This window comes from Carettochelys insculpta, chromosome 8, assembly GCF_033958435.1.
Source record: "Carettochelys insculpta isolate YL-2023 chromosome 8, ASM3395843v1, whole genome shotgun sequence".
NCBI classification, from domain to species: Eukaryota; Metazoa; Chordata; order Testudines; family Carettochelyidae; genus Carettochelys; species Carettochelys insculpta.
In genome coordinates this window covers 43,523,072-43,545,396 of record NC_134144.1, presented here as the reverse complement: position 1 = coordinate 43,545,396, position 22,325 = coordinate 43,523,072, and the positions used below count along the sequence as shown (strand labels likewise).

At 42.5% G+C, this 22,325-nt stretch overlaps 1 protein-coding gene across 2 annotated transcripts in view; it reads right to left on the bottom strand.

Annotated features, from left to right (window-relative positions):
* The window catches only part of LY75 (lymphocyte antigen 75), a 75,735-nt gene that overhangs the window by 31,680 nt on the left and 21,730 nt on the right, over nucleotides 1–22,325 (bottom strand). For both annotated transcript variants that reach the window (XM_075002093.1, XM_075002094.1), the window contains exons 10-18: nucleotides 19,774–19,862; nucleotides 19,167–19,339; nucleotides 18,844–19,040; nucleotides 14,050–14,192; nucleotides 7,066–7,147; nucleotides 6,468–6,530; nucleotides 4,077–4,200; nucleotides 1,118–1,153; nucleotides 347–522 (exon numbers count right to left, since the gene is read on the bottom strand). In XM_075002093.1, coding sequence (XP_074858194.1) covers nucleotides 347–522; nucleotides 1,118–1,153; nucleotides 4,077–4,200; nucleotides 6,468–6,530; nucleotides 7,066–7,147; nucleotides 14,050–14,192; nucleotides 18,844–19,040; nucleotides 19,167–19,339; nucleotides 19,774–19,862 — 1,083 coding nt within the window. The remainder of the gene's footprint in view (nucleotides 1–346; nucleotides 523–1,117; nucleotides 1,154–4,076; nucleotides 4,201–6,467; nucleotides 6,531–7,065; nucleotides 7,148–14,049; nucleotides 14,193–18,843; nucleotides 19,041–19,166; nucleotides 19,340–19,773; nucleotides 19,863–22,325) is intronic.

The window sequence follows — 22,325 nt, the reverse complement described above, 5'->3', positions numbered from 1 at the left end:
ATGAGGCACTGCATATTCATTGTGGTGCCTTATTAGAATATCCCGATGTGTCTCATTAGCATCCCCCTTTCGAAGGGTGGGTGCTAGTGTAGACATAACCAACATCTCTCTGCTTTTCGGAACTTGTGTTCTCAAAGTTATTTTAATAGGCTAATTTAAATATTCAAATGCAGATTTAAAGGAGAATAAAATAAAATTGATTATTTTATCTTTCAACTAAGCTTTTCCTTTTCAAGGCACTTATGAAGGGTTATACACCAGAGTGAAAAAAATTCAGAGAAAAATATTAACACATATTAGAAACTATGGCAACAAAGAATTTCTGAGGTACAGTGTATTTCTTTACCTGCTCTATTTTGTTTAGGAGTGCCCTTAGCTTTGTATAAGAGTCAACAAATGCTAAGTCACTATCGTTGTTTGCACAGTGGAGAGCAGCTTCTTGGTAGGTCAGGTTTTTATCTGACACAAACCAAAATTCAGCTTCATCAACAACAAGTGGGAGTCCATGAATTCCACCTACATCTGGGGAAGAAAACCGTACATGACATTATTCCTGAAATATTCTTACACTTAGACAAAGAAAAGGGTGGTCAATCTGACTGAAATCAATGAGAGTTGCGGGTGTTGGTGTGCCTCTGAATCAGGGCTTCTTGTATGTCACTGTGATCTACGTTAATATCAGAAAGGACGTGATACAGAAAACCCTCGATTTAATGGACCAGTGAGGGAAGAAGTGTCTGAACCACGAAAGTCTATTAAATCCATATCTGCAGGACTGGAGGCACCCTGCAAGGTGCACTAGGGAGCACTCTGAGACTTGGGAGGGATGCAGCAGGCTCAGGAGAGAGAGCCCTGCAGCTGGCTCATTGGGCTGTTTGCAAAGCAGAGTGTCTGGGCTCGCCTGTGGCGGCCCTAGAGGTTCCTCTGGTCCCAGGGGCTCCTCCAGCCCCAGCAGTGGGTCCTGTGGCTCTGGTGAGTCGCCGACATTTATTTGGAGGTGGGGTGTGGGTGGCGCACGTTGTTCATTATTTCCAAAGTCCATTAAATCGAGGTTTTAATGCAGTGAGAAACACTACACACAAGTGAATCAGATGTATATAAAAATAAATCTGTTTACCTGGGGTATACCACTCTGGTGTCTTTGGGGTACTACCTGAGGGGAGAGAGAGGAAAAAAAAAGCGATCACTGATCCTGCGTCCTTCTGTTCCTCTCTCACACACGCTTCCATTGAAGTCAATGGAAGGTTCGCATGCATCGGCTTAAAGTTACTTTTTTCTCTCCTTATTAGAGATTTGCAAGCACCAAAGCTCTCACTAATAAAAACATCGATTCTTTCCACACATTAGTACTAAGATATGGCATTTTCGCTGAAAATTTCTAATGCATCAAAGTTTCATGTCCTTAATACCCGTTTTCTCTGACCAACTAAAATAAGCACAAGAAACTGAGCCCACTAGATTGTAAAAATCCTAAACCCTCACAAAAACAAGTGGGTCTATGCAGAACCCTCTGTCCATCCTTCTTCCACCCTCGCCAGAGGATCACTTTTCTGTCTGCTTTGCTACTTTAGGCTGCGTCTACATGGGCAGCTTCTATCAACAAAACTCACCAAGTATCTGCATGGTTAAAGCGTTCTGGTGAGAGTCTGTAGACAAAACTCAGCTGCTCAGTCGGCAGCATTATCCCTGTTTCGGATCAATTAGAACACCTCTGTTGACAGTGTTTTGTCAGAGTGTCCGGGTAGACACTTCTGTTCACAGAGAGGGGTTCTGGTTCCCTGGGCAGCCCTGTTTGCAGAGCTTCTGGTCAGCTGTTCTGTCAAAAGAGGGCAGGGCAGTCTGGCTGCTCTTTGTCAACAGAGCGGCTTGCTGTTTTGATCTACTTGTGTGCGTAGATGCTATCTGTCGACAGAGGTACTGCCGAGGTGTGTCTGTCAACAGAGGCTGCCTGTGTAGATGTGGCCCTGTTCACCCAAGTCATAAACGAGGCCAAATTCAAGTACGGAGGAATTAGTTGTCCTAGCCATCCTTGGGATTTTTTTATTTATAAATTCTGCTTATAACATTTAAATAAAGCACATGAATGCCAGAACTCCCTGATCAGCAAACACCCTCTAAGATGCCTACATTCCCTGTGGCACATTTCTCATTCCAAGGGAATTTAAGTGATACAAACAAGGTAAGGGCCTAGAGAAGTGATACAAAGCCCTTTCCCAAATAATAGTTCATTTATCGTTTTTTTTGAATATATAAACATTTCTATGAACAGGCAATTATGAGCTGTGCTAGAAATTTCAAGCCCTACCCTATAGACTGTTATGGGCAGCTGGACGAAAGAAATGGTAGAGTACAGGTTGCCAAACTTTTTGCATTCATATTCTCCTTTTCACCAAGTATGGAAAAAATATTAACAAACAAAAATAGTCAATTTCACATTGTTAGAGACTATAAACCCCAGCTGTTACTCATACTTTAACCCTACACTCCCTATATCAAGCACCCTTTCCATTTGATAATAATCAGCATTCTACATGTGACAGCCTGTCTCTTCATTCATTAATAGATACATATTAGTTCCAGTCTTGAGCTCATATTCTAAAGCAGGGGTGTTTTGATCTGGGGGCCTGACAAGTGAGAAGCTAGTATATTTTGCAGGCCCCTCTAGGCTCTGGGGCTGGTGAGAGAGGGGAATGAGGGGTCTGAGAGGTTCCATGTGGGAGGAGGCTGGTAGGTAGTAGCAGTGGGCAGCTGGAAGGGAAGCAGGGTGCTGGAGTGGGCTGGGAATTGGGGGTCTGGGCAGTAGTCAGCTGTGGGTGGTGGGACTGGGTGGGAGAGGGAGCAGGAGCAGGCTGCAGGTGCAGGATCTGGGCAGAAGGGGATGTGGGAGGGCTTGGGGTGCAGGGAGTCAGAGTGGGAGGGAGGGTACAAGAAGGGGGTGAGACTGTGGGTCTGGATGGAGGGGGTGCAGAAGCAGTCAAGGGGTGCAGGGTCTGAGTGATGGAGATGCAGCTCACCTGGGCAGTATCCCCAGATGCACATGGCTCTGCGCCACTTCCCTCTGCTGCTCTGAATGGCCAGAATTCCAGCCAATCACAGCAGTGGGAGGAAGCCTTTGTGCAGCACCGCCGAAGCTGCTGCTGCTGCTTCACCTCTCTTTTCCACAGCTGGGGAAAGAGTGGCAGCAGATACTGCACTCAGGTGCTTCCTGTCCCTCCCCTCAGGTAGAGCCTGTACGTTGGATCTGGTCCTGGCTCACCTGATCTGGCCTGCAAGGCTTGGCTCCACACCCCTACCCCACTGCAGGCCGGATGCTATGGAGGGGAGGCCCTGAACCTCAGGATCTGGATCCAGACAAGCTTCAGTCCAGATTCAGACTGCAGGTCAGGGTTCCCCACCCCTTTTCTAAGGATTCCAGGGTTTAAGAATATTTTAATGCCTTCTAACATGTCTGTTTTAAAGTCAAAGATCCTGGGTTTATTGTTAATTATGACAAAGTGAACGAAGTCTCAGAGGGCTAGCTGTGTTAGTCTGTAACTTAAAAAAACAAACCACCCACATAAATAAGCAGTCCTGTGGCACTTACAGCAGTGCTCAACAACCTTTACCTTTGTGGCACACTTCAGCACTCAATTTCACAGCACACCCAATATTTATAGCCCAATCCCCTCCCCCAGAGCCAGGTAACTTCCTGTGCCCCCTCTAACCCAATCCCCCTCCCCTTCTCCAGAGCCAGGCACCCCCAGTAGCCCCCTTCCCCACTCCAGCTCAATGCTGGCATCTCACCAGCCACACAATTCTCTCACCAAGCCATAGGGCACATGCACAGAGCGTCAGACGGCATTACCGGCAAGTGGCTCTGAGGCACAGAGCACTGCCTTAGAGACTAAAATATTTATTAGGTCACGAGCTTGGTTTTACCCAAGAAAGCTCATAACTAACATATTTGTTAGTCTCTAAAGTGCCGTAGGACTACTTGTTGTTTTTAAAGTGAAAGAAATAATAAAAGACATTAAACAAAAACAAAAAAACCAGATGAGAGTTTAGATGAATTAACGAATGAAAAATACAGCTTTTACCTTTTGTTATCTGGCAAACCCATTCAAGTTTAGCATCACATTGGAAAGGTTTCAAGTAGAAATCCGACAGTCTATCATCATAGAAATGAAGTCTCCAAAAATGCCTCCTTGATATTCGAGTCGTCTGCACAAAAGTAGGCGGTGGGAAAGTGTGTTGGCATACCAGACATAAAGAATACTATAGTCACAGAAGTTTCTAAGGTTTTCAGATATTCCTCATGACAGAAGTCATCTACCCTGATGCCAATCATTTGCAATTTCAACTGATTTTTTTAAAATGATAAAACACAGCTTCAAAACTAGTCCCTGAAAGTCCAAAGCTTATGAAGCAATCATTCTAAAATGGGTCAGTTCACAGAAATCTCATTTTGCAGCCAACGCAGCCTTCAGATTTATGGGGCTCTACATAGTGCTGTTAAACTGGTTCTGCTATGCCTGATGGTAGCTGGGGGATGACAATTTTTAAGAGATGTAATTTTACAATCTTCAGGAACAGACTAATGAAATATTTTTAAAAACAAATTTTAAACTAAAAAGTCCTAGACTAACACACTACATTCAGAAATTAACGGGGTTCACCAAATAGCCATTCAATTGGTAATGAAGCCATTTAATGGACATTTCATAGGCTCTACTAATAGAGCAGGCAGGCTTTTTCATTTAAGTGAACGAGGTCCTCTCTGGAGGAGGCAGAGCCACAAAACAGGGCTAGGAAGAGGCAGGTGGATGGACATTAAGACTCACTGTACCTCAAAACTTTGGATACCCTACACCAGAAGTGAGCAAACTTCTCTAGTCCAGCACTCTCAGGGCCTGACTGATGCTGAATGAGAGAATTTGCAAGACCACAGGAGGTCAATATCATTTAGCACACTGACAACACTTCCACTACTTACTGGGCTCTGAGAAGACAGTTAGGGGTTAAATTACAGCTAAATAACAGCACACAACACTCAGAGCCAAGATTTGTGGTTGTAAACAAACTTTATGGGACCATGGGAAACTTGGCCACATACACAATAAGAGATTGTCCAGCTAACTAAAATCATACCAGATTACAGATGTTGTCAGACAAGACAATTCCAGATTAGAGAGATTCAACCTGTAGTATTTTAATAGAAATAAAGCAGTCTTGGTAAGGGATAGCCTCACTTCATGTTAGTACATATTTACTCAGCAGTGAAGGTAAATCCGTTTTTATGAAAATTAGCAGGCTTATGAATTAAGAGAAAAATAAAAAAAAAAAATCTACCTTTCTACAGTTAGAAATTTAAATTAGCAATTTTAACATAATTTTTAAAGAAGATATAAAGTAAATATACTATAAATAAAATTCACACAAATATACAGATACAGTAAAATTCCTTTATTCCAGCCTCTGGTGGGGTATAAAGACATATTCTTCTTGGCCTACAATGATTAGGAAATCCTGATGGTTCGTCATCTGGCAAAAACAGCCCCGTTTATGGAGATAATACGTCAAAATTTGAACGTCTGGCATACAGTAGTCCCCCGAGATACAAGAGAGTTGCATTCCACTCAACCCTAGGGTACCTTGAAATTCGTGTAAGTCGGGGGGCTTGGGGCCATGGGAAGCGGGCAGGGGGATTGAGCCTGGGGCGGATTAGGGCTGCAAGGGGGCTTGGGGGGGTGTAGTTGAACCAGCACGCAGTGGGGGTGAAGTGGTATGGCAACCATACCACCCTGTCCCAAATATGGGACAAGGAGATGCGGGGGGAGGGAGGTCGCCTCCCGGCTCTACCAAGTCCTGGGGAGCTGGTGCTCTTCCGCCACAGGAGCCCAGGGGAAGCAGCAGCTGCAGACACACCTGGTCCCAAGCCATGGGAAAGCGGCAGTCGCAGGTGCTCCAGGCCCTGAGAAAGCAGTGGCAGCAGCAGCTCCTGGCCCCAAGCCCTGGGAAAGTGGAAGCTGCAGGCACTCTGGGCCCCAGGAAAGCAGGAGCTGCAGGACCTCCCCGCCCTGAGCCCTGGGAAAGCGGAAGTCCCAGCACACACGCCCGGGAAAGTGGTGGCAGCGGGCACTCACACCCCCACCCCTCAAGGACCTAAATATGGGACAATTCGTCCCTTTTAAAAAGTGTAAGGATGCCTTTGTGGCCTCCCAAATACAGGACCATTCTACCCAATATGGGACAGTTGGTCACCCAATGAAGCACAGGGTGGTGAAGAAGTTGCAGGAGCGAGGGGGGGGTGAAGAAGCTGGGCATGCACAGGGCTGGTAAGCTGCAGCTGGGTGCAGGGGTGGTGAAGCTGAAGACCACAGGGTAGTGATGTCCAGTAGTCTGGAAAATTTGGTAACCCGGCAGCTGCCTCGTCCCAGACGTGCTGGATTAAAGGAATTTTACTGTATTTTTCAAATCTTGAAACTTACCTTTAAAGCAGCACAGTCTCTAGTGTCATCGTTCTGGAACTCCTGTGACAGAAAGGTAGTTTCCTACAGAAAGGGGAGGAATGGAAGAAATATGCCTTTAGTTTTATTTTATTGAGGGACTAGCTAGGGTCAGTCCCTTTTTGCTGGGCAGTGTTATACCACAGAATTAAAGGCTGTACTAGCTCCCAATGGCTTAATCTGTGGTCCTGAGTCTGCAAAGACATATGCACATACAGTTCATACATAACCTTAAATCTGAGACAGACAGTTTCTGGAGAAGTCTGGACAAACCAAAAGAAACTGAAGTATATGGTGGGGTATGAAGACATCTCGTTCTGTCTAGCAGCATTTGGATTTTTATTACATTTAAATATTTTCACAGCAACATAGTATAGAGGGAAAGACTAGAAAAACAGTATTTGAGATTATTTTTAATTGAGAGTCTCCTAAGTGCAAAGTGTTTTTTCTATTGTCTTCATGTGACACAAAACATGATTAATCTAAAATATCAAGTTAGGTGATTATATTTTCACTCAATGAAAGTTCAAACCAAGGTTATTATGGTAGTATTTTCTAGATAAACATGAACTTAATTTACCGGATTGTCGTCACTCCACTGCCAGGTTCCTAGAGAATCTGGATTCCTTCTATTGAGTCCCACCCAGACCCATCGGTCATTACTGTAAATACATATATAAAAAACAACACGTGTTTATTCTAGCACATGAATGAAAAATACAAATGAGTCATTGTAAAAGCCTTCCTTTAAATACATATTTTTGAGACCAGTATAAAAATACAATTATAGCATCTAATTCTGCAAATTCTTCACTTTGCCCGGGATAAATTACTAGTGTTTCATCTCAGTTTAACCAGCTTCTGATAGTACTTATTAAGGAAAAGATTATTAATTGGGAGTCCCATTGCCTGGAATAGAGGCTTTCCATCTTGAATATTTAAAGCAAAAGTAGCAAGGGTGAATCGAGTGCATGTTTAAGCACATGTTTACTCCCTATTAACTTCAATTAACTCAAAAATGCAGAGCCGTCATTTTTTAGGAGTGGGTTAATTAAAACCTAAAATTCTGAGCTCCATTCCCAGAGAAGGCTGTCGTATAAAAGGGGATGCCAACGCATATATTCAAAACCGCCAGAATACCACAATTAACAGATGGTGGGAGAAGCATGTAGCAGCAGCCCCAGGGGCTCTGGTGAGTCACCAGCATTGACTTAGAATGGGGGGCCAGGGGAGCCTGGATCTGGGGGAAGGCATTTATTTAGAGTGGAAGGGGAGGCTGACTCTATAAAGTTTTGTATAACAGTGTGGTGAACATGGAAAGATTACAACCACAAGTGCGCCGATCTTTGAATTCCTATTGGACACTGCTGGTCTAGAGCCTTACAGTTCTTCATAAGTCTAGGAACACCTTATCTGGATGCATCTCTCCCCTTTCCGGGTGAAAAGGTGCCAAAGGGGAAAACAGATCTTGCTCCTGAACTTCCATCATTCCACTGCATTGATTGCACGTGCAAGCAGGGCTGGTGATGGTGCTCATCAGCACAGGAATAAGGCATACCATTTTCATACAAGACATTCTGAAATTTATGGGAACAACAGAAACCCATTCTGCTGATCTCAGCTGGACCCTGCTCCTGAAGCAACAGAAGCATGGCTTTTGTCCATACCTTGCTGCTGTCACTCAGTAATGCTCTTCACCAAGGGTGGGAAAGCAGCCTGTGGAATTTAATGTCCTCTGCCCTGGCAGCAAGTTATGATGATTTAACTTACGTCACCTGAAAAATGCACTTGCTCTGTTAGTGGCTGTTTGAATCTTCATCATGCCCTGGGTTTGGTAGGGCTCTTTTCTGTCACAAAGTACAGCTGTAGAATTATAGGAAAAGAATTCCACATGCAGCTGGTCTTCCTCTGAGACCAGGTCATAGCTGAAAACATCATACAACACTTTGGAGATGGATGTGTAATACTGCTGCACAATTCTGGAAAAATCTATTTTGCTCGGTATTTTGATTGCTATCAAAACTGACAGGTACTTAACCCACAAAAACTGAAACCAATTAAGATTACTTCTATGAGCCAATCTTCTATTCCCTGACGAATTGTCAGAGTAACTTTTTCAAATAAAAAATCCTGGACTGTAGAAGTCTGACAAAAAAGAAAAATGCTTTGTACTGCTGAATGAATAACTGATTTTTTTGGTTTGGTGGCCAAAATTGATTTTTTTCTGACAGATAAAAAGCTGAACAAAGAATTGTTTAGGTGAAACAAGTCAACACTGTCTAAGCAAAATTAGATCTCAAATAAAATATAAAGATAGTGGCTGGGTCTACACGTGCCCCTTCCTTTCGAAAGGGGCATGTTAATGAGTAGGTTCGAAATATGCTAATGAGGCACTGCAATGAATATGCAGCACCTCATTAGCATAATGGCAGCCGCAGCGATCCGAAAGTGCTGCTTTTCGAATCACGCGCCGCCCGTGGAGACAGGACCTTCTGAAAGGACCCCCACCCAGCTTTCGAAAGCCCTTCTTCCGATCACAGATAGGAAGAAGGCCTTTCGAAAACTGCGGGGGGGGTCCTTTTGGAAGGTCCCGTCTCCACGGGCGGTGCACAATTTGAAAAGCCACACTTTTGATTCACCACGGCCGCCATTATGCCAATGAGGTGCTGCATATTCATTGCAGTGCCCCATTAGCATATTTCGAACCTGCTCATTAACACGCCCCTTTCAAAAGGAAGGGGCACATGTAGACTCAGCCAGTTTGTTTAGAAAACGTTAAAATGAGATGTTATGATGTTTTTATAAAAATGATGGTTCATTATTTTTTATTCACCCAAAACTGCATTTTTCAGCAAATTCATTATTTGCAAAAAATGTCAGCTAGTTCTACCACTAATCTTAAGAATTGTTTTGAAAAATGTACACTTTGCTGACACTACCCAATAAGAGGAAAACGCTTACAACCTATTTTTAAAAATCTGCTTTAGAACATAGGAAAAGGATATTTCTAATTTATTTGATCAATATCTCTTGAACTAGCTCAGTTATTTCTTGCAAACCCACACATTAATGTAACTTTCCAGCTTCAAATCAAATGATGCATCGTACACATGAAGGCAAACTGGGAGCAGTGAATTGGCTCCTTCTCAGTTGGTATAACACTTTTCAATTAAGAGATAACACCACGCTCATATTCATCATCATCAACCATGGTCTCAACAATTGTTGGTGTCCAATGCCTCCCTCCCACTATTTCCTTCCATCACACTCATATTGCCACTCTCTATATATACCTCCAGAACTCTTTGTTGCTAAGTATAAAGCTGGGAGAAAAAAAAAGCACACAACCTCCCCCAGAATACTTTAATTCCTTCGGAATTTGCTCCACGGGATCTGCTAAACCTGTATATCAAACTAGTTATCATATTCCTGATACAGCAAAGAAACTTTAATCCCTATTTCATTTAGGCAGGAAAAGGCTGACATGCTGTACTTTACTTTCCACTAATAGATTCATAACATAATCGGAACACTTCTGCGTCTTTGCCTCTGAGGTAAAAATCTGAGTAAGCAGCAGGTTGGACTAAGTTAGCTGTTCTCTCTGTTGATAAATGGAGAAGAAAAGGGTTTTTTTGCTAATGTTTTAAAACAAACATCACAATGCGTCATGCAAGGAAAGACACAAAGATGCTGCATCTTCCATGAGCTAGGATTATTCTACTATATTACCACTTTTTGGCAGAGAATGTGACTAAATAAACCCAGAAAAAGACACCCTGAACAACTTTCCCTTTGTTTTCTACTCTTAATTCCCTCAAAAAGTTTCATCTTGTTTTTAGATAGGCTACATATCTCCCTGATCTCTGAAATCATGTGCTGTACAAAACTTAAATATGCAAGACACAAAGTAAAAAACAGACAGCAATGCATTAAGATGTTTAAAGAAGAACAGTTTTAGTGTGCCAGTCTCCAGATTTAACATTAACCATGTAACATCTCTCAAGGGAGGGTTAATGATCTTAAGACATAAGTAATTCATCCCAGGACTCTCACCAACATTCACTCCATATTTCAGGCTAGTGTTGCATTGTGTTGTGTTATTGCTGCTCTGTTTGATTCCGCCAGTGGTCCGCAACCTTTCTGAGGCAGAGTGCTGAAATTTGACCTTTTGACCTCTATGCACTGTTGGAGTGCCAATGACACTTTTTTTTAAAGTCACTAATGGTCCTACTTGCAGCAACTTCATTAATAAATAAAGATGCAGCACTTTACTATTTAGGTGGTGGTTGGTAGCATTACGTGGTCTTCTGTTAATTCACAGGAGGCCTGGGTTTGAGCAAGCTCCTAGCTACAAGGGGGAGAAGGGGCAGGGCTGAGCTCCCGCCTCGCATGCCGATGAAAATCGGCTCATATGCCACTCTTGGCATGTGTGCTGGAGGTTGCTGACCCCTGGACTACAGTCAGTTTACACGGCACTTACTATATTAGTAGTAATAAGTCTGTTCCACTCTTATATCTTGGAGCATAGGCCATTGACGACCATTCACCAGAGTTCTCTCTCCTATACTATATTAGAGCCAAATCAAATTCCACTCTGGTCAAGTGAAAGACTAAACAGATTTCAAGTAGGAGAGCCAAGACAGGAGTACTCAAATTCCTTAAGTCACAGAAGAGTTTTGTATCCTATGGCACGACACTAGTTATAACAGTTGGTAACACATGACTGAAAGACCACATAAGGCAGATGCACTGAAATACATGAGTCTCAGAAGGACCTTCCCAGTTGGGCTGATGCAGACCGGTCAAAGCAGTAATGCCTGACGTGCACGAGTACACAAACTTAGGCAGATCAAACATGGATACGCTAAATGAATGTGAGAGAGTGTGGTGCAGTGAGGTGCAGATGATAGAGCACCTGTTTGTTTTGCCAGCTCTTTGGGGAGATCTGTACAAAGGGGGATTCCACTGCAGTGACAGCAGGAGCCATCACTTGTGCAGAGTTCTGGACAAACATCCAGCTGGTGACAAGGATATGAGGAGAAAAAGATACAGATGTGAGAGATGGATTCAGCCCTTACTCAGTCAAGTTACATTTAAGATTCATTACAGATGACATATGCAATAGCTAGCTTTACACAGAATCTTTAGAAACTGTAAATCTTCATCTCCTGACTACAAGCAAAATAAAACATGGCCATTAGTTTTAATTAACATTGGATAACATGGACAAGCTGTAAAACAGTGCCATCTACCTCTGCTCAGTGGGAAAACAAAACATAACAATCCCTTGAACAGAGAGTAAAATTAGAATAGATTTACTACATCTACATACAACCAAGTGCCATAGGATGTTTTGTTTGAGGCACATTAGTAAGTCACTTCAGTAAAGAAATTACAAGTGCCTTCTTCTGAGCCCTAAAATCTAGGTATAAAGTTTCTGGGGCTGCTGTTTTCTTGTATTAGTGTAAACAATGGCTAGGCATGCTTCATAATTTGTGGATTTCCAAACAAAACGGGATATTCACTTCTGTCAATCTTCAGCCACTGACTTTCAGTTTTAAAACTGTATTATAAGAGATTATACATGGGGAGCTTTAAATGCCCTTCCTTTAGTTTGTGAAGGAAAATGTAAGAAGTTAAATAAGGCTTGCAGCAACATCCAATTTAAACTGGCAAGGGCTCTGTAAGGCTAAGCTATCAATAAAAAACCTTATGACACATGGGTCTAATATCATACCCCTGCATAACAAGGCTTTTCAGTGACAGCTCTTTTGACAAAAATCCAAGACTCACAATTTACATAGCATTTAATTTCTTGGTATTAAAGAATAAAACACGCTCATCTAATGTCTTTACAGTGTTACACAGTTATGCCAAGTGGACTCTGTGCCAAACAGACTGCTAGATAGCAAATTGATTAATGGACTTAAAAAATAGAAGTTTATTTAGGCACAGAACATCTTGTGCCTAAAAATAAAGCTCATTTTAACATAATTCTCAAAGTAAGTTTTTTCTTCAAGACAACCAGAATATAGCAGTTGAGAACAGAGAACAACTGTCACTAAACCAAAATTAAGCAGAAAGAAGTAATCATTTTATTATACCAATGTAGATTTAAAATCATTCTAAACAGAAGATGGAAAGAACATATCTCTTCTTTGCCTCCTTATTCCAGTACCATCAGGAAAACTTTGGCCAACTTGTGTTCCCTTTGAAACTATCCAGAGAAGCAGTATTATATTCAGCAGATTAATTGTCATAGGCTCTTTTTAGGGTAATTAATACCTAAGCCAGGGGTTTTGAAACTTTGCAGCATCCTAACATCCTGCTTACAACAAAAACTACTACATGATCCCAATTGGGGGCCCCAAAGCTTGAAACTCTCTGCTCTGGGTGCAAGGGCCAAAGCCAAGCTGCCACGACCCTGGGCCAGGAGGAGGAGTGGAAGCCTGTAACCCAAGGCCTCTAAGTAACCTCTCAGCAGTGACTTCATTTGAACTTAAGAAGTTGGATACCCAAGGCTCAGCCCTCAAGCTTCATCTTGAGCCCTGAACAGTGGGCTTGGGCTTTAATTTGGGCCCTGGGCTTCAGGAAGTTCAAACCAGCCCTGGAGACCCCATTAAAACACAATTGAAAACAGCTGGTCTAAGCTGTATGAGATGTTTCTAAGAGGAAAGCCCGCTAGACTTGAATACCAAAGAAGTTTTGAATGTACACTTGCTAAGGAACTACTCCATGTTCTGGGGACATAAAGGCAAAGGGCCTAATTGTGATCCTACTGAAGTCAATGGGTGATTTGCTTGACTTGAACGGGGCCAAGACTTTATCCAAAACCTTGCCATCAAGATCACAACAAAAATTATAATGAAAAAAATATATTACTGCCTCATTCTTTTTAAGAAGTTGATCTTTCCATTCTAGTGGGAAAGCAGAATTTTAAAGGGTTGATTTAACTTAACAGAAATTACTATTCCTTTTCAATAATAAATAAATGGGTGCAGAGACCAATGGATTATGATGCAAAGAATAGGCACTCAAACACACTACTGAACAATAAAGGCTATTGTAATTACACCGCAAACATACTTAGGAATATACACTTCATTAAGAGTTTGTCAAAGTGTTTCACTGTCGCTTTGATCATCTAATGAAATACACTTCAGGGACATGAATAGCACATGTGATCCAGGACAGTCTTAAAAAGTGATCAGTTTCTCATTGGAATGGCTTATTTGGAATAAAATTAGTAACCGTCTTAAACTGAAGTCATCTGGAATCAAACCTGCTTACTTTAAGGTTAAATTCGGCCCACTGTTATAGATTTTAATTTAATTTCTGAGGGGACTTTAACTGGTCAAAGATTTCTGTCTTGATGAATAATCTAGGTTGAATCGTAGTCTAAAACAAAATCATATTTCACTTAATTAGAAATGTCAATATTCTCATTTACAAAAGTAAAAAGCTTTAACATCCATCAGGATTGTTGAAATAACAAATACACAATAAACGTAAAATTTTTCAGACTTCAACACAGAGTTAAACTCCAGTCTCAGCAGTTTGTTACCTGATAATGTCTCTCAGTATAGAATGGAGTTCCCTCATTTCTTCAGTATTACTGAAACTAGGAAGGTGACCTCCTAATGCTTCACAGAATCGTTCCGCCTCTTCCCATGTCCTGGTTCTCAGCACCCTTTCATTATGAAAGAACTGCACAAAAGAAACCAAAATGATGGAAGAGGAAGCATTGTTAAACCTCTGGTATTTTACTCAAATGGGATTATTTATAGATTTATAGGAACGAGTTATTTGTTTTCAGGGAAGAAGATAGAAAACTTGATTTTAAACCTGTTTTTTTTTTTTTAAACAAACACACACACACACACACACACACACACCTCACTCTCCCCCCGCAACTTCATTTATTCCAATTACTGCACTCTCGGGATTTTTGGGTGTAGTTTTTGTTGACCTACACTCAGCTAGATGAAAACAAAAAGCAGTCAAGTAGCACTTTAGAGACTAGCAAAATAGTTTATTACGTGAGCTTTCGTGGGACAGACCCACTTCTTCAGACCATAGCCAGACCAGAACAGACTCAATATTTAAGACACAGAGAACCAAAAAGAGTAAGCAAGAAGGACAAATCAGAAAAAGATAATCAAGGTGAGCAAATCAGAGACTGGAGGGGTGGGTGGGAAGGTCAAGAATGAGATTGAGCCAAGTATGTAGACGAGCCCCTATAGTGACTCAGAAAGTTCCCATCACGGTTTAAACCATGTGTTAATGTGCCGAATGTGAATATAAAAGTCAGCTCATCCACTTCTCTCTCTAAAACGGTGCGATAATGTCTCTTCAGTAACACACATACCTTGAGGTCACTGACAGAATGCCCCATTCCATTAAAATGTTGACTAACTGGTTTGTGGATCTGGAGCGTTTTGATGTCTGTTTTGTGCCCGTTGACCCTTTGTCTAAGGGAGTTAGAAGTCTGTCCAATATACAAAGCATCTGGGCATTGTTGGCACATGATGGCATATATGATGTTCGTAGAGGAGCATGAGAAAGTGCCCGTGATTCTGTGAGTAACCTGGTTAGGTCCAGTGATGGTATTTCCAGAGAAGATATGTGCACAATGCTGGCAGTGGGCTTTGTTGCAGGGAAAGGTTCCAGGACTGGTGTTCCTGGGGCATAGGCTGTGGCTGTTAGTGAGGATCCTCATGAGGTTGGGAGGTTGTCTGTAGGAGAGAACAGGCATGTCACCCAGGGCCTTCTGGAGTGTGGCATCCTGATTAAGAATAGGTTGTAGGTCCTAAAGACATCAAAACGCTCCAGATCCACAAACCAGTTAGTCAACATTTTAATGGAATGGGGCATTCTGTCAGTGACCTCAAGGTATGTGTGTTACTGAAGAGACATTATCGCACCGTTTTAGAGAGAGAAGTGGATGAGCTGACTTTTATATTCACATTCGGCACATTAACACATGGTTTAAACCGTGATGGGAACTTTCTGAGTCACTATAGGGGCTCGTCTACATACTTGGCTCAATCTCATTCTTGACCTTCCCACCCACCCCTCCAGTCTCTGATTTGCTCACCTTGATTATCTTTTTCTGATTTGTCCTTCTTGCTTACTCTTTTTGGTTCTCTGTGTCTTAAATATTGAGTCTGTTCTGGTCTGGCTATGGTCTGAAGAAGTGGGTCTGTCCCACGAAAGCTCACCTAAGCCATGTCTACACATGCACGCTACTTTGAAGTAGCGGCACTAACTTCGAAATAGCGCCCGTCACGGCTACACGTGTTGGGCGCTATTTCGATGTTAACATCGACGTTAAGCGGCGAGACATTGAAGCCGCTAACCCCATGAGGGGATAGGAATAGTGCCCTACTTCGACGTTCAACGTCGACGTAGGGACCGTGTAGTCGTTGCGCGTCCCGCAACATCGAAATTGCGGGGTCCTCCATGGTGGCCATCAGCTGAGGGGTTGAGAGACGCTCTCTCTCCAGCCCCTGCGGGGCTCTATGGTCACCGTGTGCAGCAGCCCTTAGCCCAGGGCTTCTGGCTGCTGCTGCTGCAGCTGGGGATCCATGCTGCATGCACAGGGTCTGCAACCAGTTGTTGGCTCTGTGGATCTTGTGTTGTTTAGTGCAACTGTGTCTGGGAGGGGCCCTTTAAGGGAGCGGCTTGCTGTTGAGTCCGCCCTGTGACCCTGTCTGCAGCTGTGCCGGGCACCCTTATTTCGATGTGTGCTACTGTGGCATATAGACGTTCCCTTGCAGTGCCTATTTCGATGTGGTGCTGTGCAACGTCGATGTTGAACGTCAACGTTGCCAGCCCTGGAGGACGTGTAGACGTTATTCATCGAAATAGCCTATTTCAATGTCACTACATTGAAATAAGCTATTTCGATGTAGCGTTCACGTGTAGACGTAGTCCTAATAAACTATTTTGCTAGTCTTTAAAGTGCTACTTGACTGCTTTTTGTTTTGATAGTGTATAGACTAGCACGGCTTACTCTGTTACTACTCAGCTAGATGGTACTTCTCCTCATCTGTATGTACCACAGTTTTTAAAAATGACGTGGTAAATTCCAAAATGTCACAGAATGTTCTACGTATGAAGACAGAACCATTTGGATTATGGTGAAAATCAGAAAAGCCTGATTTGCATTAAAATTAGACCAACAAAATGGTCATTTTGTGCTACAGAGAGAGGAAGCTCTCAAACACCCTCTGCTGCAGGCTACTCCTGGGAAAATTCTACACAAATGTAGGCATGCAGATTTCTAATTTTTTCCCTGCAGAAGAAAAGCTTCTGCCAAAATATTGCTTTTGTCCATCACAAGGCAACATGGAGGACTCTGGTGGGCAAAATAGAGTTGTACCAAGGTGCAGCTCACAGCCCTCTTCACAGAACTTGTGACCAGGTCAGGAGATGGGGGGTCGTGGGATGCTGGGGGAAGGTAGTCAGACAGGGCTCATAAGCATTAGTGTGGGGAGGACAGAGGGGTGTAGGGTCTGAACAGGAGGGGAAGCATAAAGTCCATGAAGGAAGGGAGGGGCAGAGACACATGGTGATGGACGAGAAAAATCAGATCAACAGGGGAGTGGATGGAGGGTCCAGAGACACAGGGACAGCAAAGATGTAACTGACTGAATTGAAGAGGGTAGGGGGACAACCGGTGTCTGCCTGGGGGGATGCTCTGTAACAATGCCTCCCTTCCCAGCCACGCCCCCTAAAAACCAAATTCCGTGCTTTACCACTTACAACAAATACCACTCCAAACTGACACCCAGGCTTCTCAGCAATTTACTTTTCTCTCCCTCAGCTCCCCCACCACCTCAGGCTCTCCCCAGCCCTTTGTACTGCTTCGGAGAGGCATGGCAAACACGGTTCTACACCGCAGGTTAAATTAATTATCACTCAAAGTTCAGTATTTAAGCCTAGTAAAGAATTTAATTGTCAAAAAACATTTCCTGAATATTTTTTGTCATCTATATTGTTACAGACCTACTCGCTGACAGGTATTCCAGAATAAAATTACCAAACTAACTGAAAGTGGGATGATTATATTGTGTTATTTTAACAAAAAAAAAACACAAACATTTTTGCAGAATTGTAAAATACTGTGCACAGAATTTTTAATTTTTAGTGCAGAACTTCACCAGGAGTAACATATCACCAGCAGTGACTCACTTGAGCATTGCACATTTCCTTTTTTAAATAAGCCAAACTACTGCCAACTTCACCTGTGATGCCCACCAAGGCAAACTCACTCTCACCTATGCCCTCCGCCCCACTCTGGCAAGCTAGGCTTCTTCTCCTATCACCCCAACACTTCTCCACTAGTCCCACCTCTCAGGTCTAATCAGATTCCCGTCAGGGACTCCATTCACACTTAGTTGGATACAAAAAGCTCAGCCTACCTGAACAACAAAATGTATGATCTCTAGTTAATTAATGTTTGTACTGCACCCCCAAAGACTGAATCCAGAAATTAAGAGGTGTAAATCAAACAACCCATTCATTTTAATGTGATTTGATTCTCAGTAATAACATTAGAATTTTTAAAGGGGGAAAAAAGTGCATTTCTAAATTCAAGATCAACAAAACCATTCCAGCCAACAGCTAATTGACTCCAAAAGCTATCTTAAAATAGCAAATACAAACTGGAAATTTGGCTATACTCGTTGATGAATGAGCGCCACACATTTCTGTAGCTATCAAGAACAAAAAGTCAAATTTCCCCGTCCGTGGCTTCTGATGGTACCCAAAGGGTTGTGAGAGGGGAGGAGCACAAAAAGTGACAAGTGCTGTCTTCATGCTTCTGTACAACCAGGTGCAACCAGGCGAGAGAGAGAAGACACCTCTTTCTTAGTGCTTCCAACAGCACTAGACTCTTGAAAGGAGGCAATGGCAGAACTGTGCCTCAAACGTCCCTTAGAACGGTCAGACATGAAGAGGAGTGCATGCTGTGCCTTTCAACAGATGATGTACATTTGGGAAGAATTCTGCCAGAGTCAGCAAGAATTATTTCTTGGGCTTCCAGTCCTGCATGGCCCTCATGGCACAGATTAAATCCACAAGCTGGCTACAACATCTGTATAATACACATTGCTGCCAGAGCGTCAAATACCAAGTCTCCTTTTTTAATATAAGCCAACCTATATTCCCAAATGCACCCCTCATCTCCACTCTGGCCAGCCCACTCCCACCTAGGCCCTCAGTCTCACTCTGGCCAGCTGGACTCCTTCCACCCCACCCCCACTCTCAGTAGCCCCACCTTTCAGCTCTGTCCAACTTCCCAGCAAGGACTCTATTTACACACTTATGACATTTAATAGGAAAAATGTATTACCTTATAGCAGGCAAGGCCTGATCCATTTTGCCATCCAGGAGGACAAGGGTCAGTTGGCTTAGGAAGTACTTCTGGTTGCCTGGGAGGCCCTGTATAATTCTTGCAGATTGATAAGGCTGTGAAAGTTTTACAGTCCTTGACCTCCCATTTTCCAAGAAATTTCCCATTTGACATTGCTACACATCCTCCAGGAAATGCTAAGATTTTAACAAACAAAGACAACATTTAAAATCAATTGTTTAGTTTTCAGAGAGTCCACAGGTTTTTGAATTGCTGTTATGGCAATCTTATGAAACTATAAATGCACTTAATCATGATTTTACCTGGCTGTAAGTAATTCCAGTTTGCATACTTCACAGCTTTATTTTTTCTCCCATCTGCATCACCCCAGGTATACTTTCCCAAATGATTGATATCTTGCAATCCTGTCCAGAAATACTTTTCTTCGCCTTTACTGTATTTTCCAATCAAACTGTTTATAAATTCTTGCTCAAACCTGCAATATTCACAATTTACGTCAGAATATATATTACAAGGACATTTCTAGCTATCAAATTGATTTAAAAATGAAGGGATTATTATCTTCCCTGTGCAGATGGGTAAGTCCAAAAGGCTATAAGAGGCGGTTGATGTATTCTTTACATTAAAAGAATTTATTTTCTAAGTATGCGAATTTCAATTGCCTAAAAATACTAACAGATGTTAATACCTGGTCAAGTGATAAGCTGAGACTTTGGACTATTATGCATATTATTCTTGTTTCAATGTTACTTTGTTCTCCTACCACCAACTGTTGTGTCATATAAACTTAGCTTATTAACATTTTAGAGTAGAAACTGTCTTATTTCTTGTCTGCACTGTGCCTACAACTTCTTCAATGCAGCCTCTAGAATATAATGTAATACAAATAATAAAGATACAGGGCTGTACCTGTTCATTATTGTAAGATTGCACTGTGCTCCAAATGATACTTTATTATTATGGATCTTGTAACAGAAGTCTCCATGTCTCTGCCATCCCTGCAAGTTTAGAGAATTAAACATTTTTTTGTATACATAAATTAAACATTTATATTTTTACAGGCAAGTTCTGACAAAATAGTTCAGCCTACTTCCCTATAATAAAGTATTACACCACTGCTTGGGATCCATGTACAGACATGCTATGTACAAGATCAAAGATCAGGGTATTTCAAATTTTTCACCCTTTAAGCCAGGACAGATAGACCATGTAAAGGAGTAACATGCCACAGGCCCTATCCAACACCAAAGTTCGAGGGCGAGTTCATAATAACGGGGTTTACAACAGATCACTAGCTCAGCAGGAGGAGGTGGATAAGGCAAATGTAGCACAAACGGAAATATCCAAAACACAAGACTGGTAGTTATGGGAGATCTTAACTACTCAGACATGTACTAGAAATGTAACCTGGCAAAACACGAAAATTCTGTCATGAAGCCTCTAGAGGTTCCATGCCAGTCCCAAGCATGGATAGAGGAGGGGTGATCAGATGAGTGATAAACATTGGATAGTATGGAGGAAGAGATCAAGCTATTTTATAAAGACTTGACAAAGGTGCTGGAGGAAATACCGAAGATGTGTTGATCATTGGAGGAGATTGGAAAGCGAAGGTCAGAACAGATAAAGGTTGGGAGAGAGTCATGGGAAGGTTTGGATACGGAGAAATAAACAAACAAGGCAAGAAGTTACTAGAGTTTGCTACAGAGCAAGATATGGTGATCTGCAACACAAGATTATAACAAAAGGACTGTAGGAAATGGACATGGCAATTGAATGACAGGAAGTCTGAGAACTTGATAGATATCATCTTGATAAGAAGAAGATGGGCAACATCAGTACCCAACTTTTCAAGGAGCGGATATAGACTCGGACCACAGTCTAGTGATAGCAAACATCAAGACGAAACTCAATTTAAATTGACAATTTATCACTTACTGTGAATTTTGATTGGCTTGTAGGTTTGGGGCCAAAATATGCTTTTTCTTGGTCAAAAAGACCACATAACTAAACAGGTTTGTCTAGCACGGATCTCTCTGAAGCCTATCACCCTTAGGGGCCGACAGCTGCATCGAAACACATGAGAGAAGCACTGGGTATCACCAACTTAAATCAAACCACACACTTTAAGTGTGTCCAGAACACCTCAGTTCTTAAATGTCTGACAAAAGTCTTTTCCGGAGTTCGTCTTGAGACGATGCTTTAAATTCAGCAGAAGACATCCTGAGCAAAAGTGCCACCAAACACCACTGCCAAGCTCCAGGGAGGGTAGGGAGGGCAACTGCACAAGTCACCAAGCTGCAGCAACACCACCCACAGCCCCTGTCTCCACCCAAACTGGTCTCTCCTTTGTGGCTCGGCTGTTACCAACTGCCCCCGCCACCGCCTGAATCCTTGAGAGAACTGACTGGTCTCTACACATCTTGCAAGAGCCGCTAAACATTTACCTGCAGAGTGCGGTGACTGATGATGTCATCAGCTTGCACCAGATGTGCGGGAGCTGAGTGGAGAGGGCTTGTGGCAGGCTGGACAAAAGGGTGAGTGGCCGGATAGGTACGGGCAGACTGAGCCCTGCTGTGCCCCTTCCCCTGCCAGGAGCTGTTGGGGGGGGCGGGTCACACAAGGCACATAGTCGCAGGCTGCAAAAATATTCGATTGGGCACCCACGTTTGATATGCTTGCCCTAGAGTATCAAGGAACTAGCGGAAGTGATCGTGGGAACATTAGCTATCATCTTTGAGAACTCCCAGAGGATCAGTGACATCTCAGAGGACTGGAGAAGGGCAAACAAAGCACCTATATTGAAAATGGGGAAGAACAAAAACCTGGAGAATCATAGACCAGTCAGCCTAACTTCAAATACCTAGAAATATAATGGAACAAAATTAGGAAACAATCAGTCTGTAAGAACTTAAGAGGAAAACAGGGGTATAAGTAATAGCCAACATGGATTTGTTCAGAACAAACAATGCCAGGCCAAATTTCTAGTCTCCAACAGCATCACCCTAATGAGTAGGGTAGAAGTAGTATTTGTGACATACCTTGATTTTAGTAAGGCTTCTGACAAAGTCTCACATGACAGTCTCAAACGCAAACTACAAAAATGTGTTCTAGATGAAATATTGTAAAGCAGGGATATAACTAGTTGAAAGATTGCACTCAAGGAATAGTTACTAATGATTCACACTCAGACTAGAGGGTGTATCTAGTAGTGTCCAGCAGGATGCCAGTCCTCAACGCAGTTCCATTCAATATTTTCATAACCGACTTGGATAACAAATGGAGAGATTGCTTAAAGAATTTTTGGATGATTCCACGCTGAGAGGGTTACAAGCACTCCAGAGGAAATCAAAATGACCTTGACAAATTAGAGAATTGGTTTAAAGGCAAAAAGATACATGTACAAACTACTTCACTTAGGAAGGAAAAATCAAATGCACAACCAGAAAAATGGAAATTAGCTG